Source organism: Seriola lalandi, unplaced genomic scaffold (assembly GCF_002814215.2).
Source record: "Seriola lalandi dorsalis isolate HSWRI2012SDOR001 ecotype SW California unplaced genomic scaffold, Sedor1 jcf7180002054582, whole genome shotgun sequence".
Taxonomy (NCBI): Eukaryota; Metazoa; Chordata; class Actinopteri; order Carangiformes; family Carangidae; genus Seriola; species Seriola lalandi.
The window spans coordinates 354819-369966 of record NW_019525135.1 but is presented as its reverse complement, the minus strand read 5'-3'; the positions used below and the strand labels follow the sequence as shown (position 1 = coordinate 369966).

At 39.7% G+C, this 15148-nt stretch overlaps 1 protein-coding gene across 1 annotated transcript; it reads left to right on the top strand.

Moving 5' to 3' along the window:
- The first annotated feature begins 535 nt into the window (after positions 1 to 535).
- Positions 536 to 12814, top strand: rfc1 (replication factor C (activator 1) 1). The gene is made up of 23 exons (XM_023418549.2): positions 536 to 662; positions 1000 to 1152; positions 1587 to 1662; positions 1966 to 2079; positions 2482 to 2777; positions 2958 to 3032; positions 3488 to 3565; positions 3649 to 4011; positions 4250 to 4363; positions 4457 to 4636; positions 5731 to 5835; positions 6155 to 6566; positions 6716 to 6828; positions 7003 to 7117; positions 7714 to 7802; positions 8120 to 8257; positions 8554 to 8649; positions 8742 to 8995; positions 9100 to 9217; positions 10588 to 10733; positions 10845 to 11058; positions 11898 to 12086; positions 12191 to 12814. The coding sequence occupies exons 1-23, from the start codon at positions 660 to 662 to the stop codon at positions 12290 to 12292; spliced, it is 3543 nt and encodes a 1180-aa protein (XP_023274317.1). The 5' UTR covers positions 536 to 659; the 3' UTR covers positions 12293 to 12814.
- Positions 12815 to 15148: the final 2334 nt, after the last annotated feature.

Here is a 15148-nt window from a genome sequence, read left to right as displayed (position 1 = left end):
CGAACTGTCTAGTGAGGCCACGCTCACTTGGTGAATGAAAGAGAATTAATCAATGAAAGTTTTCTCAGTGCCATATTGCTTGAGTTCAACAATAACTCACTAATTCACTTGTATTGCACTAACCACAAGATACAACTTCACAATAGACATCATCACATCAAATACACCAATCTGCACTTTAATTCCCATTTCCTATTGATAGAAAAAAATCATAAACATAATCTATAGTTGTCTAGTTTTTGTTTTGAATACAGAAAGCCTATTTTCTACTGTATATCGCCCAGAATAGAAAACCAATATGCCTTTTTGCAGGAAATGTAACATAGTTCAACTCATAGTTCAAGGTTTATGTGACTGTTACTGTATAGTTTATTTATGTGTGTATACATTGCAAATCCTTGGTAATATTTTTGTGACACCGAGTGACAATGAGACATTTACTGATCTGGAGATTCCTTATTTTATTGCATTTATTAAAAAACGAAACACACGCTAAGTGACGCACATGACGCACCACGCGCACACAGACCTACTCCCGGTTGTTCGTCATCTCCGGGCGACCACAGAGTCCCGCTTCGCGCCAAGCGGCTGCAAACAGGATTGTCAGACTTTTCTGATAAATAACCTGAAACTAAAGCTGCGACAAAAACGTCTTCACAATGGTACGTTACAGATTTTAATACTACGCCACAGCTCTGACTGTGAGCCGTACATGTGTAGACGGTTAATTCAAGTGAAAACGACGCTGCGCGGGGTTAGCTGCAGCTAAAGAGGATAGACTTATCAACCTGTTATTTTAAGTTTAGCCATGAAAACATAATGATCGTGTTCGTTCGTGTTGATATTCATCTGCTGGTGTGTTCATTTAAACGCTATACGTTTTCCTCCTCAACCCACGCCAGAAAGTGAAACCCCTCAAAATGTAAACACATGGACACGGTTGGCTGTGTGCTTGATTTCATGGAGAACTTCTCATACATGTTGTCTGTGTGCACACAGGACATCAGGCGGTTCTTTGCACCGACTGCAGGGAAGGCTGCGGTGCAGAAACCAGCCCCCAATGGAAACCTGAGGGCAGAGGAGGAGAAGAAGAAGAAGAAGCCTCAGTCTCCAGATGAGGTGGTAAAACAGAAAAAGAAAGAGACCAAGAAGGCAAGGAAATAATATTGACTTATGACACTGCCACAAATCTATTATGCAAATTGTGTTTTGAACAGTCTTTACACTCTATAACAGTCTAGTTTGGACTTGTCTGGAGGTCCAGGTCTGATATGTATAAATTTAGGTTTTTTTAAGCTAGACGAGGTCTGTTGTGGTCTGGATGGAGAAATTATATGTATATTTTATCTTCAAAAAAATAAAGATTTCACCAAACTAACAGGTTAAGGCTTTAACTCAGATTTCTAGCACACTTTGACAATCCATTGCTCCATATTGTCATTAAAGTGTCCTTAAACTTTCCTATTAACTCCTGCATCGTGAGATAACCTTTGCATCATTGTTATGTTCTGCCTTCGTTATTGTATAAGGATTCCTCTGTTTCATTGTTGTATTGATCAGGGTTAAATTTGGTTTATGATGTTTAGGTCAAAAGCCCCAAAACTGACGAGAAACGCAAGGATAGTGAGAAAAAAAGAAAGAAGCATGCAGTCATAGAGTCAGGTAAGTGTGACTTCGAGCTGCTACATGATTCCCCTTATGACTGTTTTTCATCCAGATGGTTTGAAGAGTCTTTGAGGATACTGGAAAAAACCTTAAAACACATGGAAGTGCTGTTGAACTATCTCTTGAGTTTTTAAAGATTGTCAGAGATTTGTTTTTGGAAAAAAGCTGATACTTCAAGTGAAGCCCACTTAGTGGACTATTTTTTCATCAGCGATGATTTACACCAGCATCAGCTTGACACGTTGCTCTTCATCGTCCCTGTGTCTTTTCTTCACCACTCGTCTTTGTCTTTCTGTCCAGACTCGGAGGAGGAGCCAGTGAGGAAGTCAAAGAAATCCCCCAAAGAGAAACAAAAGACCAGCAAGACATCACCACCTCCCAAAAAAGATCCTGTGCAGTATGTCTCCGAAACAGGTGATGGTTTGTCATCATATTTCAGACTTATTGTACATGCTGGAGCTGTTCTGATTACTTCTCATATTTTCCTGGCTAACTTAAAAGAAAATATATCTTCTTAGATACATCTCCACTCATGATTTTTCTGTCCTTGCTATGGATATTTACTTACTGTTGTCAAATCCACCATCTTATTTCTAGCACACATATAAAAATAAAAATGACGATCACTACAGAGAAATTTCAAACAGCTTTTAAATGAAAATGAATAGGTAAAGAATTGCAATGAACAAAATAAAAGCATTCAAACATTCATGTTAAAATCTGGGGAGACTCAAGAGTGTTAAAGTTGAGGAATGATGTGTGGTTCATTTAGGAAAAGCTTTGTTCTAATAGGGTATTTCTCTTTTTTGATTGTAGATTCGGACAGTGATAACTTTCAATCCTTGAAGAAGGTCTCCAAGACCAAGAAGAACGACACGTCCAAACCGACAAAGTCAGATGCAGGGAGTCCTCGTTCAGGGGCCGAGACTCCTGTCAAGCCCTTCTCCACACAAGGGAAAACTGGGGTGAAGTCTCCTCCCAAACCTGTCACCCCTAAATCAGCTACACCCCCTCAGCCCAAAAAAACCCCCACCTCAGTATTTGACTACTTTGGTAGAGGGACCATCCAGCGCTCAGACAAGAAGCTGGTGGCCAGCACCAAACGAAAGGCTGTGAGTACAGACTAATGATAATGCACTGATTCTATATCCAAAAGAATCAAGGTCATGACTGTCTCTGAGTGTTACCCACTGATTCCCTATTGAGCCGCTTTTGTCAGTCTTTCATTACTGTTTTAAATTAATCATTATTTTACAACCAACTGACTTTGTAAAAACTCATCTCCTCCACAGCCAACTCAGGACACAGATGATCTGATCAGTGATGAGGAAATCGCCAGACAGCTGCAGATGGAAGAGGACATGGAGGTAGGCTGATCGGCGTAACAGCTGCTTGTTCGTTGAACCAGTTCTTGTTCTTTTTCGACTGTTGGTTAGAAAAAGCTATTTGATGAAGTCACTTTGGACTGTGAACAAATTTTCACCAACTTATAGACAGAATGATTAACCTGAAAAAAATAATGTGCAGATTAAATGATAATGAAAAGAATTTTTATTACTGTCTAATTAAAAATGACCCTTTGTGTCTGTTGGAGTATGATGGCTGGAGGAGTCTGTGTTTCCCAAGCCTGATAATGTTTGTGAAGGTTTAAAAGTTGTCATGAATCATTTAGAGGAATCCTGAAATTCTAAATGGGGATATAATGTTTGCTTGAATACTTGAAAGAAAAAAAATCTTCTTACTGCTGCTGCTAATTGTCGTTGAACTTGGCCTCTGCTTTTCCATTCTCATGCTTTCGCTTTCTTCTTCTGATTTCACTCAGATGGAAAAGCAGGTCCATGAGGACGAGGAGTTTGCCAAAACACTGGCCATGCTGGACGAGGAGCCACAGGCGAAGAAGGTAAAGAACACAACGATTAAAAGGCAAACTCACTACTGATGTTAGTGGTTGGTAAATATCAATTTGTGTGTGTCCTCATCCAGGCTCGTAAAGGCTCTGATGAAAAACAAGCACCTGCCACAATTCCCAAAAAGAGCTGCACAGACTCTGCTGCTGGCAGCACAAGCAGCCTCACGAAGACCAACCGCAGCGTGTTGGAGGATGTGATCAGTCCGTCTCCTAAGAAGAACCCTGCCCCTGGCAAAGCCAGCTCCAAACTGGCCATGATGAAGAAGAAGGATGAAGAGAAAGATGTAGGGACAAAGGGCAAAACCCCCATTTCACCCACAAAAATTAAAACCTCTCCCAGAAAGGAGCCCCTCACTTCGTCGAGCTCAGACATGAAGTTCACACCCAAAACAGGAACAACACCCACTGCACTTAAAACTTCTCCCAAGAAACCAGAGGTGAGTTCTGCAAATGCCTCGTCTGACAGCTGAAATGTATCGTATCCAGATCAATAATGGACATAATCTATCAAAAAATCAGTTAATTTTTCCCCAAAGGCCAATTGGCTGTGCAGCACTGAAACAGAAACTAGGGATAAAATACTAAACATAAAAACACGTAGTGAAAATCTACACAAGTACACATTAAAACAATTAAAAGAGCAAGTTAAATGTCCTCCTATCTGTCTCTCATCAGAGCACAAACACGAGTCCTGATGACCCTGAGAAGAAGAAAGTCAACTCTTCCGCTTACAGAAACTACCTCAACAGAGATGGACCACGAGCTCTGGGCTCCAAGGAAATCCCGCAGGTAACAACGCACACATCAACCTTGAGAAAAGCTGCTGACCACCGTCTTTGTCTCGGTCTTAATCTCTGACTGTATATTGTGTGTGTTTTCCAGGGAGCAGAGAACTGTCTGGAGGGTTGTGTGTTTGTGTTGACGGGGGTCCTGGAGTCCATGGAGAGAGATGACGCCAAATCCCTCATTGAGCGCTATGGAGGCAAAGTGACGGGCAACGTCAGCAAAAAGACCACCTATGTGGTGCAGGGCAGGGACAGCGGAGTCTCGAAGCTGGAGAAGGTGACCAACCTGGCTTCAACAAACAAATTAATTTCCTCAAGAAAATGTGTGTGATTGCTGTGAGCACTGATACTGACTGGCATGATTTTTTATGCCTCCCTGCCAGCGACAGCCAGAGGTATCCATGTCCGTCCATATGTGTGTACATACGTACGTCCCGTTCTCGTGAACTCTATCTCAGTAACGTCTTGAGGAAATTTCGAATTTTTAATTTTTAATTTGGCACAAACTTTCATTTGGACTCAAAGATGAGCTGATCAGAATTATTAATACTGATTAGTGCTCAAAGGTCACTGTGACGTCACAAAACACGTTTTTGGCCATAACCCATGAATTCACACACTAATTATGACACAATTTAACACAAATGTCTAATAAGAAAATAATGAAGTGATGATATTTTATATCCAAATGGTCAAAGGTCAACTTCACTGTGACATATGTACTTCTGGCCATTATTTCAATGCTGAAACACAGGAAAGGGAGATTGTGAACATGCCTGCAACTTGGCTGGTTGGCGGAGGCTTACAACTGCAAGGCGGTAATTCTAGTTAATGACTTTATAATCATATGAAAACTAATCAACCTTAATGTCTTGACTGAGTTATAGATGCAATGGGAGTGAACGGGAGCGTAAAATATCTCTACATTAGGCTTTAATACTTCACAGTATGTAACTGATAAGATGTACATGCCATTATAATGAGCTTACTCAGTTACTATATGCAATACTGAGTGTTTTTGTAATCTGAGTCTAGTTTCTACTGAACACAAGTGACCTGTTGGAAATACACTGGATGTGTACAGGGTTTTTACTTACAGCAGTTACTAATTTTCAAATGTTGTGGTTGTTGTGCAAATATTGTTAAAAGCCAGCAAACTGCAAGAAATTACATGCATAGTGATATATGAATAGTTTATTTAGCATCTATGTTTTTTGACTCGGATAGTAGAGTAATAGAAATACACAAGCAGCAGCAATCACACCAGTTTAAGACTTTGTTTCGTTTTCCTGCCTCTTTCTTGTGCTATTTCCCTGTATCTGTCCTCCTGTTAGAGCTCGACTTTATACTCTGTTGTCCCACTCTGCTCAGGCGGAGAGTCTTGGTACCAAGATCCTGGATGAGGATGGTCTGTTGGAGCTGATCAGAACCAAACCAGGAAAGAAGTCCAAGTATGAGATTGCTGCAGAGGCTGAGGTCAGCACTCAGAGTATCTACTGAAATATAGTGTATCATGCTGTCTACAGGGTAATTTAAGTTGTGGTGTCAAAATTTGAACCCAACAGATGGTAAAGTCAAACTTAAAACAGAAACCAGTGAATGTTTGAATTTTTTGCTTGAAAAATGACTTAAACGATTAATCAATTATTGAAAATAGTTGCTTTTATTATGTTATCATTTTCCTGTGATTTCATCAAATGACTAATTATTTCACCTCTACATGTATGGATGGATTTTATTCAGATGTGCTGTAACTGTTTTTGGGATGTTTTCTTGTTACCCCTCTGTCAATTAGAGCACAGCCTCAAAGACCAGGACTCCACCCAGCCGGACTTCAAAGAGCACCCCCAAAGCCCAGAAGATTTCTCCCTCCAAGGGTAATTCCAGGTCCCCTCACACCCCGAGCCCGTCAAAGACCGGCCTGGCACAAGGTTATGGTGGCAAGACTGGAGCTGGCAGCACTCCACCTGGGAGAGGCTCAGGTCACACGGCCAGGAGGGGGCTGGGCCTTTCATCCTCCTCCACCTGTTCATCATCTTCCCCCTCACCGACCGGGGAGGATGCCAGTCTGCTGTGGGTGGACAAGTACCGCCCACACTCTCTGAAGACTGTGATTGGCCAGCAGGGTGACCAGAGCTGTGCCAATAAACTGCTGCGCTGGCTGAAGAACTGGCACAACAACCAGAGCACTGCTTCCAAACCAGCAGGTAGCAGATTAGCAGTTTATCTTTGTTTGTATCAATGATACAAACTAAAAACAAGAACTCAATTTGTTTCAATGAGTTTAGCCCTGAAAAATGTACCTGTGCTAAAGACTATGTGCTTTGTGCTGTTTTTTTTTTTTAATGCACATTAGCAAGGTTTGGTAAGTTTGGAGGAGGGAAAGATGATGGATCAGGATTTAAAGCTGCTCTGCTCTCTGGTCCTCCGGGGGTTGGGAAGACCACCACTGCTGCCCTGGTCTGTGAGGTCAGTCTGGAAACATCCACATTTTTGTGCTTTTGAAGTATTGCTGCAGCCATTACTCCAAGCTATATCAAATAATGTTTTAACCTTGGAATTATTTTTGCTCTGACCTCAGCCTCCTTTTAACTGTGCGTCTGTGTGTGTGTGTGCGCGTGGTGCGTGTGTGTCGGCCTGTAGGAGTTGGGCTTCAGCTATGTGGAGATGAATGCCAGCTGTACTCGCAGCAAAAACAGTCTGAAGGAAGTCGTCGCAGAGTCACTTAACAACACCAGCATCGAGAACTTTTACAAAGGTGGTGCCTCTTTCTGTGTTTCTGTCCATTTGAACCTACATCAGCCTTAATAGATACAAATGCACATAAAAATGACAAGCTGTTTCCAAAATACAGTGGTATGGATGGATAACTGTGCAATAAAGAAACAGTGGTTCATGTACATTTTAATGCTTAATCTCACTGTATTATCTGCTAAATTTTACAGATTTAAATTGTTAATTTTTCATTGAGCTCTTCTACTCCACTGACTGTAACAACATTTTTCATGCTTGTTTCACAAGAAAAACAATTTACATTGAAAGGTTTTTATTGTGAAGCTGCAACTCCTGCAAAGCATCTTGTTCCTGTGATGCAGTGTGCTAATATTTTCCCCAAGGTTTTTTAAGGGAGCAAAAACAATACTGACAGTACTTTGACTATAGCACATCACATCTCCTGTCTTAGTGTTTCAGTCTGCTGCTGAAATCTAAACATTTGCAGAAATTTGTCTTGTTCATGTGTTTTTTTCAGGCAGAGGTTAAATTCCTTTCTCCTGGAGAATTAACGCAACATGTAATTCATTCAAGTGTACGCTATGTGGTGTATGTAACTGTTGGTGTGTGTGTGTTTTGCAGGCACGTCTCAGACTGTGAGCACTAAACATGTCCTGATCATGGATGAGGTTGATGGCATGGCTGGCAATGAGGACCGAGGAGGAATTCAGGTAAATAAACATATTTTTCTGATAGTCGGACCAGAAATTTCCACTTCCAGAAATAAAAACTCTGTAATCAGGCTGTTTTATTAAAATTACCTTCTCCTAGCAACAGCTAGGAGATGGATACATCACTTGCTATTGATCGTTAACTGCAAAATTCTCTCCAAACTCTGTCTAGAAAACGACTAACATTAGCAAAATGTCAGACTGAATAATGAAGTGACACAAAATAGAAATTCAGTCTGATAATAAGTCCACTCCAGCTGCCCTTAAGCTTCTAATGAGTTCTTGATACTGACCTCCTGATCTCCTGCCTCCTGAAGGAGATGATCGGCCTGATCAGAAGTTCAAAGATTCCCATCATCTGCATGTGCAACGATCGTAACCACCAGAAGATCAGGTCACTGGCCAACTACTGCTTCGATCTGCGCTTCCAGAGGCCGCGAGTGGAACAGATAAAGGTACACACACACACACACACACACACACACACACAAATATTCTGTCCAACCTCTGTTAGTAAATTCAAATAAAACGCCTAAAACTTGATACAAGACACTAACGCTGAGTGCATCCAAGTAGCGTATTTAATGACTGGTGCAATTGGATAATATCTTAAAACAGGCTATAAAATAATGCTGTTTTTTTTAAAGATACTTATTAATACAGACAGTTGGAATCAGATGTCTCCTTACACTTTGATGTTTGCATGATTCATGATTTCTTTTCCCTCTCCCTTTCCTTTTCAATTTTTCAGGGAGCCATGATGTCCATCGCTTTCAAAGAAGGAATTAAAATCCCACCTCCAGCTCTTAATGAAATTATCCTCGCTTCTAATCAGGATGTCCGACAGGTAACGACGACAAAGCATCATAAAAGTCCATTTATACCGAGGTTTTAACTCCTCAGTCTGCCCTCTAACCATGCTTGCTGTTTTTTCTCCAGGTGATCCACAACCTGAGCATGTGGTCAGCTAAAGACAAGGTGATGACGTATGACCAGTGCAAGTCTGACGCAGCCAGAGCTCGCAAGGACATGAAACTGGGGCCATTTGACGTTTGCAGGAAGGTGTTTACCAAGGGGGAGGAGACTGCCCACATGAGCCTCATCGACAAGTCCGACCTCTTCTTCCACGACTACTCGCTATCACCACTCTTCGTCCAAGAGAACTACCTGCATGTCCGTCCAGCGGCTGCCGGGTGAGAGAGGCCAGCTGCTTCCAGCTGAGGACAAATGATCATATTTCACAAAAATTATGAACTATTCCTTTAATGTTCCTGCATTTTCTTTTCTCTTGCCACAGTGGAGATCTGAAGTCCCACCTGGTGTTGCTCAGCAAGACAGCGGACTCCATCTCTGACGGAGACCTGGTGGACAGACGGATCCGCTCTGGGCAGAACTGGTCACTGCTGCCTACCCAGGTAACACGCACGCACGCACGCACGCACGCACACATATAAACAAAAGAGGTTAAGGGGAAATTATCCATTTCCATTTTCTGGTGTGAGGACCGATGTATATTTTAACATTAAAGTAGATGGTTGTGTTGTTCATTATCAGGCCACAATGTGCTTTTTTATGTACCCCAAAGGAAACATGACATTATTTCATTCACTTACTGATATAGAATGGTGATGGAACAGTTGGCCTTGTTTCACCACTCAGGAGGAGACTAATGGTCTTTTATTCACTGTGGTGGAGAGCGATGGTTACTGAGCTGAAAGTTTGCAGTGGAACTGCCTATGCTAGTTGTTTGTTACTGAAAAGAAGACAATAGACGCATGTCTACACAGGCGGTGTAGTGAAAGCAGCACATTAGCAGCAGCAGCTTCAGTCCTCCATCAGTGTCTACACAGGATACAGTGCAGTGCGGGCTGCATATTTCTGCCAAGACCAACCTGACCCAAGTCTGAGAGAGTTGTACATGAGCTTGGCCCCATTCTGTCAGGCATTCTGTGTTTTTATGTCCAAACCCGAACCGAGCCTGACGCCGTTTGTGTAAGCTGAGACACTGAGTTTGTGTTACCCTGTCACGCAGTTGTTGTTACCATGATCTCAGCTTTCCTGTTTACCCTGGGGTAGCCACCTTGTAAATGACCGTCAAAGGGCCTATGAGAACGAACCTGAACATCCTTTCTAGATTCTTCATCCGACTCCACCCTCTAACACAGGATGCATTCAGGCACAACACGATTTTGATTTACAATAAAAGTGTATCTCTCCTGTCAAACAGGCATGAAACAGACGACTGAATAATGTGGCTGAAAAGCTCTTCACAAGTCTGGGACCATTAAGACCAGTCTCCATGTGGTATCTACATTGCCGCCGTAGCTCTGAAGTGTAGTTGCAGTTTTGGGGTCCACATAACTTGCAGCTGTTTGCATTTTTGTCTCTGATGCTTTATAGGAACACTGCGGAGGAATGGCATATTTTTGATAACAGTAATTTGACATAATCGACTAACCAAAGGCCTCAGAAATAGGCTCTTTTTCAATGCACAACAGTACATACTCTAAGTACAGCTTGTCATTATATTTACTCTTCTTTATTCTGTGTGAGATTGATATGTGATGTCTGGCATTTACTTTTTTTAAACTGGCTTTTGTTTTTTGTTTTTTTTAAAACAAACACTAAAAGTAATATAATATAACATTATTGTAAATACACACTTGCACCTTATCACAAGTTTATTCTTGCACTGACCTAATTACCTTGCAATGGCATTTAAGCAGACACAAGCTCATGCGTTGGGGCACCAGAGCTTCATCATTGTGCTGCTCTGTGTTCGTAGGCCATCTATGCCAGTGTGTTACCAGGGGAGCTCATGAGAGGCTACATGAGTCAGTTCCCCACATTCCCCAGCTGGCTTGGCAAGTATTCCTCCACCAGTAAACATTCCCGTATTGTTCAGGAGCTGGCCTCACACATGAGTTTAAAGTGAGTAGAACCTTTTTTTTTTTTTTTTTTTTTTTTAAAGAAAAGAAAAACTTTTTACAGTTCATCAATTACAAAATCACACGGAATATTTAACTTGTTTGGCTCCTGCAGGACGTTCAGCAGCAGACAGGCGGTGAACCTGGACTACCTGCACTACCTGAGGCAGGCGCTGCTGAGCCCACTTCAGAGGCACGGAGCAGAGGGCGCCGGTCAAGCTGTGCAGCTGCTGAACGACTACCAGCTGATAAAGGAGGACGTGGACAGCATCATGGAGATCAGCGTCTGGGGTGGACAGCCTGACCCCTATTCCAAACTGGACTCTAAGGTTAGGAGGAGGTGGGGGTCGGGTATAGTTTGGAGTCTAGTGATTGGCTTTGAAACAGTGGTTAAAAATGAAATGTAAGGAATGATACCATAGTTAGTTTGGGCCTTTTTGGTTGGCTGGCAGCACAGCTGCATCAATTCATTGACTAATTGATTACTTAAATAATCATTATAGTTTTTTCTTTGTTTGGCATTTGCCGGTTTCAGCTTATTAAATGTTAGGATTTGATACTTTTCTGTCATATATGATAATAAACTGAATATCTAAGTGTACTGTTGGTCAAAAAAAACAAGACTTTTGAATAGATCACCTTGGGCTGTTGGAAATTATAACAGGTATTTGTAAATATTTTCATATATTTTTTTTAGACAGAATGATTCATCAATTTGTCAAAAAAATAATTAGCAGATTAATCCTTAATGAAAATGATTTTCTGTTGCAGCCCTATGTTAATGTTGATAGAGTTCTTGGAAATTGTTTTTGGTACAAAATGGAAGAAAAAAATGCTCAGTACACAGAGTCAGCATCACAACATATAGGCAGATCATAACAACTCACAAAAAGTAACCCAAGATATGACAATGAACAGCTGCATGTATCGCGGTGTAAAATACAAAGATTACAGTGTGATACTGGCACTGTCATGCTGATTTCCACAGTGTTGCACTCCGCTTTGTGTTTTAGTATTTGTGATGATCATGTTTGCAATCATCTGCGTTCAACAAATCCTACGCCTTCTAACGCACGTCAGAAAATAAAATACACTGACTTTATCTCTTCCCTGGTTGATGTTCAACAAGCAGTGAATTTTGACATCTATGCTGTCACTATCCTCCCAGGTCAAAGCAGCTTTCACGCGTGCGTACAACAAAGAAGTTCACCTGACGCCGTACTCCCTGCAAGCTGTGAAGAAGGGCCGCCGTGGTGGAGGTGGTGGGGAATCAGAGCTGGGAGGAGAGGACATGGACAACGGAGTTCAGGAGTCTGAGGATGAAGGAGAAGGTCTCAAAGCTGACGCTATGATCAAGGTAAGAGCTTTCCAACTGCGATAAGCATGTGCAAACTGAAACCCACATTGTGTTCTTTATGTTTCTCAGTTTATATCTCGTCTGTCTTTTGTTGCTCCTTGCAGCAGAAGAAGGCTAAGGCCACCAAGGAGTCAAAGACGGAGAAGAAAGAAGAGTCTGGGAAGGGCAAAGGGAAAGGCAAAGGGAAAGGCAAGGCGAAGAAATGACAAGACGAAAAAAAAGAACTGTCCTTGTCTGCCTCTGACTGTCCCCACAGACTGTATTATTTTTCTCTGCACTTAAAATGATCTTGTAATGAGCATAAGAACATAGTGAAACTGGCCTTAAACTCTGCAGGTAACTCATCTTTCCCTCAGCCAAAAACTCTAAACCACACTGGCTGAGAAATGCCTTTCCAGTTTTTATCAACTTCCTGTCACGTTGCCATCAGACTGTCTTCATAAGCAAATGATGTTTATTATCTGCTTGTTCCACCCATTATCATGTCTGTACACATCTGTAGTAATGCGTGTCTCATCAGAAGCATTGTGCATTTGTTCCGTCATCTGTTTGTGGTCCAGGTGTCAAGGCTGTAAATAATGAGACTGATGTAAAAGACTGTTACCTTTTGCTATGACTTCAGAACAGTACAATACTTTTTGATTTTGCTCTATGGTTAGCACTGATGACCCTGTAAATGTCAATTTTGTAAAGATTTCATGAGGAATAAGAGAGAAATATGTCGCTCATCAGTGTCAGTGTTGTTTTTTTATCCTCCAAATTCTCCAGTCATGTTTCTGAAAGCTGGCAAGTTTTTAGAAAATGGTTTCAGGATTCTTTATTTTTAATTGAAATCATATATTTCAAACATTTATTTTGTAGTATAGTCATAGTATAGTACGGCATAAAAATGTCAAAAAATAACAACAATAACATAGTATAGAAAGGTATAAAAATGCCAAGAAACGTCATAGTATAGTATGACATAAAAATTTGAAAAATGTCATAGTATAGTATGGCACAAAATGTAAAAAAATATAATATATTAACGCATAAAAGGTCATAAAAACGTCATAGTATGGAAAGGAATACAACAACATAATATATTAAGGTATAAAAATGTCAAAAAATGCTGATATTTAGTATGGCATAAAACGTCAAAAAAATATAGTATATTATGGCATAAAAGGTCATAAAAACGTCATAGTATGGCAAGGAATACAACGACATAGTGTAGAAAGGTACAAAAATGCCAAGAAAAGTCATAGTATAGTATGGCATAAAAATTTAAAAAAACGTCATAGTATATTAAGGTATGAAAGGCATTAAAAATCTCATAGTATGGCAAGACATAAGACAACATAGTAAAGTATGGCATAAAATGTCAAAAAAACAGTATAGTATGGCATAAAATGTCAAAAAAACATCATAGTATATTATGGCATAAAAGGCCACAAAAATGTCATAGTATGACAAGGAATACAACGACAGTGTAGAAAGGTATAAAAATGCCAAAAAACATCATAGTATAATATGGCATTAAAATGTTAAAAAACGTCATAGTATAATATGGCACAGAATGTCAAAAAACATCACAGTATTTTAAGGCATAAAAGGTCATAAAAATGTCATAGTATCTCAAGGAATACAACAACATAGTATATTATGGCATAAAAGGTCATAAAAACGTCATAGTATTGCAAGGAATACAACGACATAGTGTAGAAAGGTACAAAAATGCCAAGAAATGTCTTAGTATAGTATGGCATAAAAATTGCAAAAAACGTCATAGTATAGTATGGCACAAAATGTCAAAAAAACATCAAAGTATATTATGGCATAAAAGGCCACAAAAATGTCATAGTATGACAAGGAATACAACGACATAGTGTAGAAAGGTACAAAAATGCCAAGAAACGTCATAGTATAGTATGGCACAAAATGTCAAAAAAACATCATAGTATATTAAGGCATAAAAGGTCATAAAAACGTCATAGTATGGCAAGGAATACAACAACATAGTGTAGAAAGGTATTAAAATGCCAAGAAACGTCATAGTATAGTGTGGCACAAAATGTCAAAAAAAACATCACAGTATATTAAGGTATAAAAGGTCTTAAAAACCTCATAGGATGGTAAGACATGAGGCGACATAGTATATTAAAGCATAAAAATGCCAAAAAACATCATAGTATATTATGGCATAAAAGGTCATAAAAATGTCATAGTATGGCAAGGAATACAACAACATGGTATAGTAATGCATGAATATACCAAGAAATGTCATAGTATAGTGTGGCACAAAATGTAAAAAAAAACATCACAGTATATTAAGGTATAAAAGGTCTTAAAAACCTCATAGGATGGTAAGACATAAGGCGACATAGTATATTAAAGCATAAAAATGCCAAAAAACATCATAGTATATTAAGGCATAAAAATGTCACAAAATGTCATAGTTTAATATGGCATAAAAATGCCAAAAAAACGTCATAGTATAGTATGGCACAAAATGTCAAAAAAACATCATAGTATTTTAAGGCATAAAAGGTCAAAAAAACGTCATAGTATGGCAAGAAATACAACGACATAGTGTAGAAAGGTACAAAAATGCCAAGAAAAGTCATTGTATAGCATGGCATGAAAATTTGAAAAATGTCATAGTATAGTATGGCACAAAATGTCAAAAAAACATCATAGTATTTTAAGGCATAAAAGGTCATAAAAATATCATAGTATGCCAAGGAATACAACAAAATAGTATATCAAGGCATAAAAATGGCACAAAATGTCATAGTTTAATATGGCATAAAACATCAAAAAAACATCATAGTATATTATGGCATAAAAGGTCATAAAAACATCATAGTATGGCAAGGCGTACAAGGTCATAAAAATGTCATAGTATGGCAAGGAGTACAACGACATAGTGTAGAAATGTATAAAAATGCCAAGAAACGTCATAGTATAGTGTGGCACAAAATGTCAAAAAAAACATCACAGTATATTAAGGTATAAAAGGTCTTAAAAACCTCATAGGATAGTAAGACATAAGGCGACATAGTATAGTATGGCATTAAAAT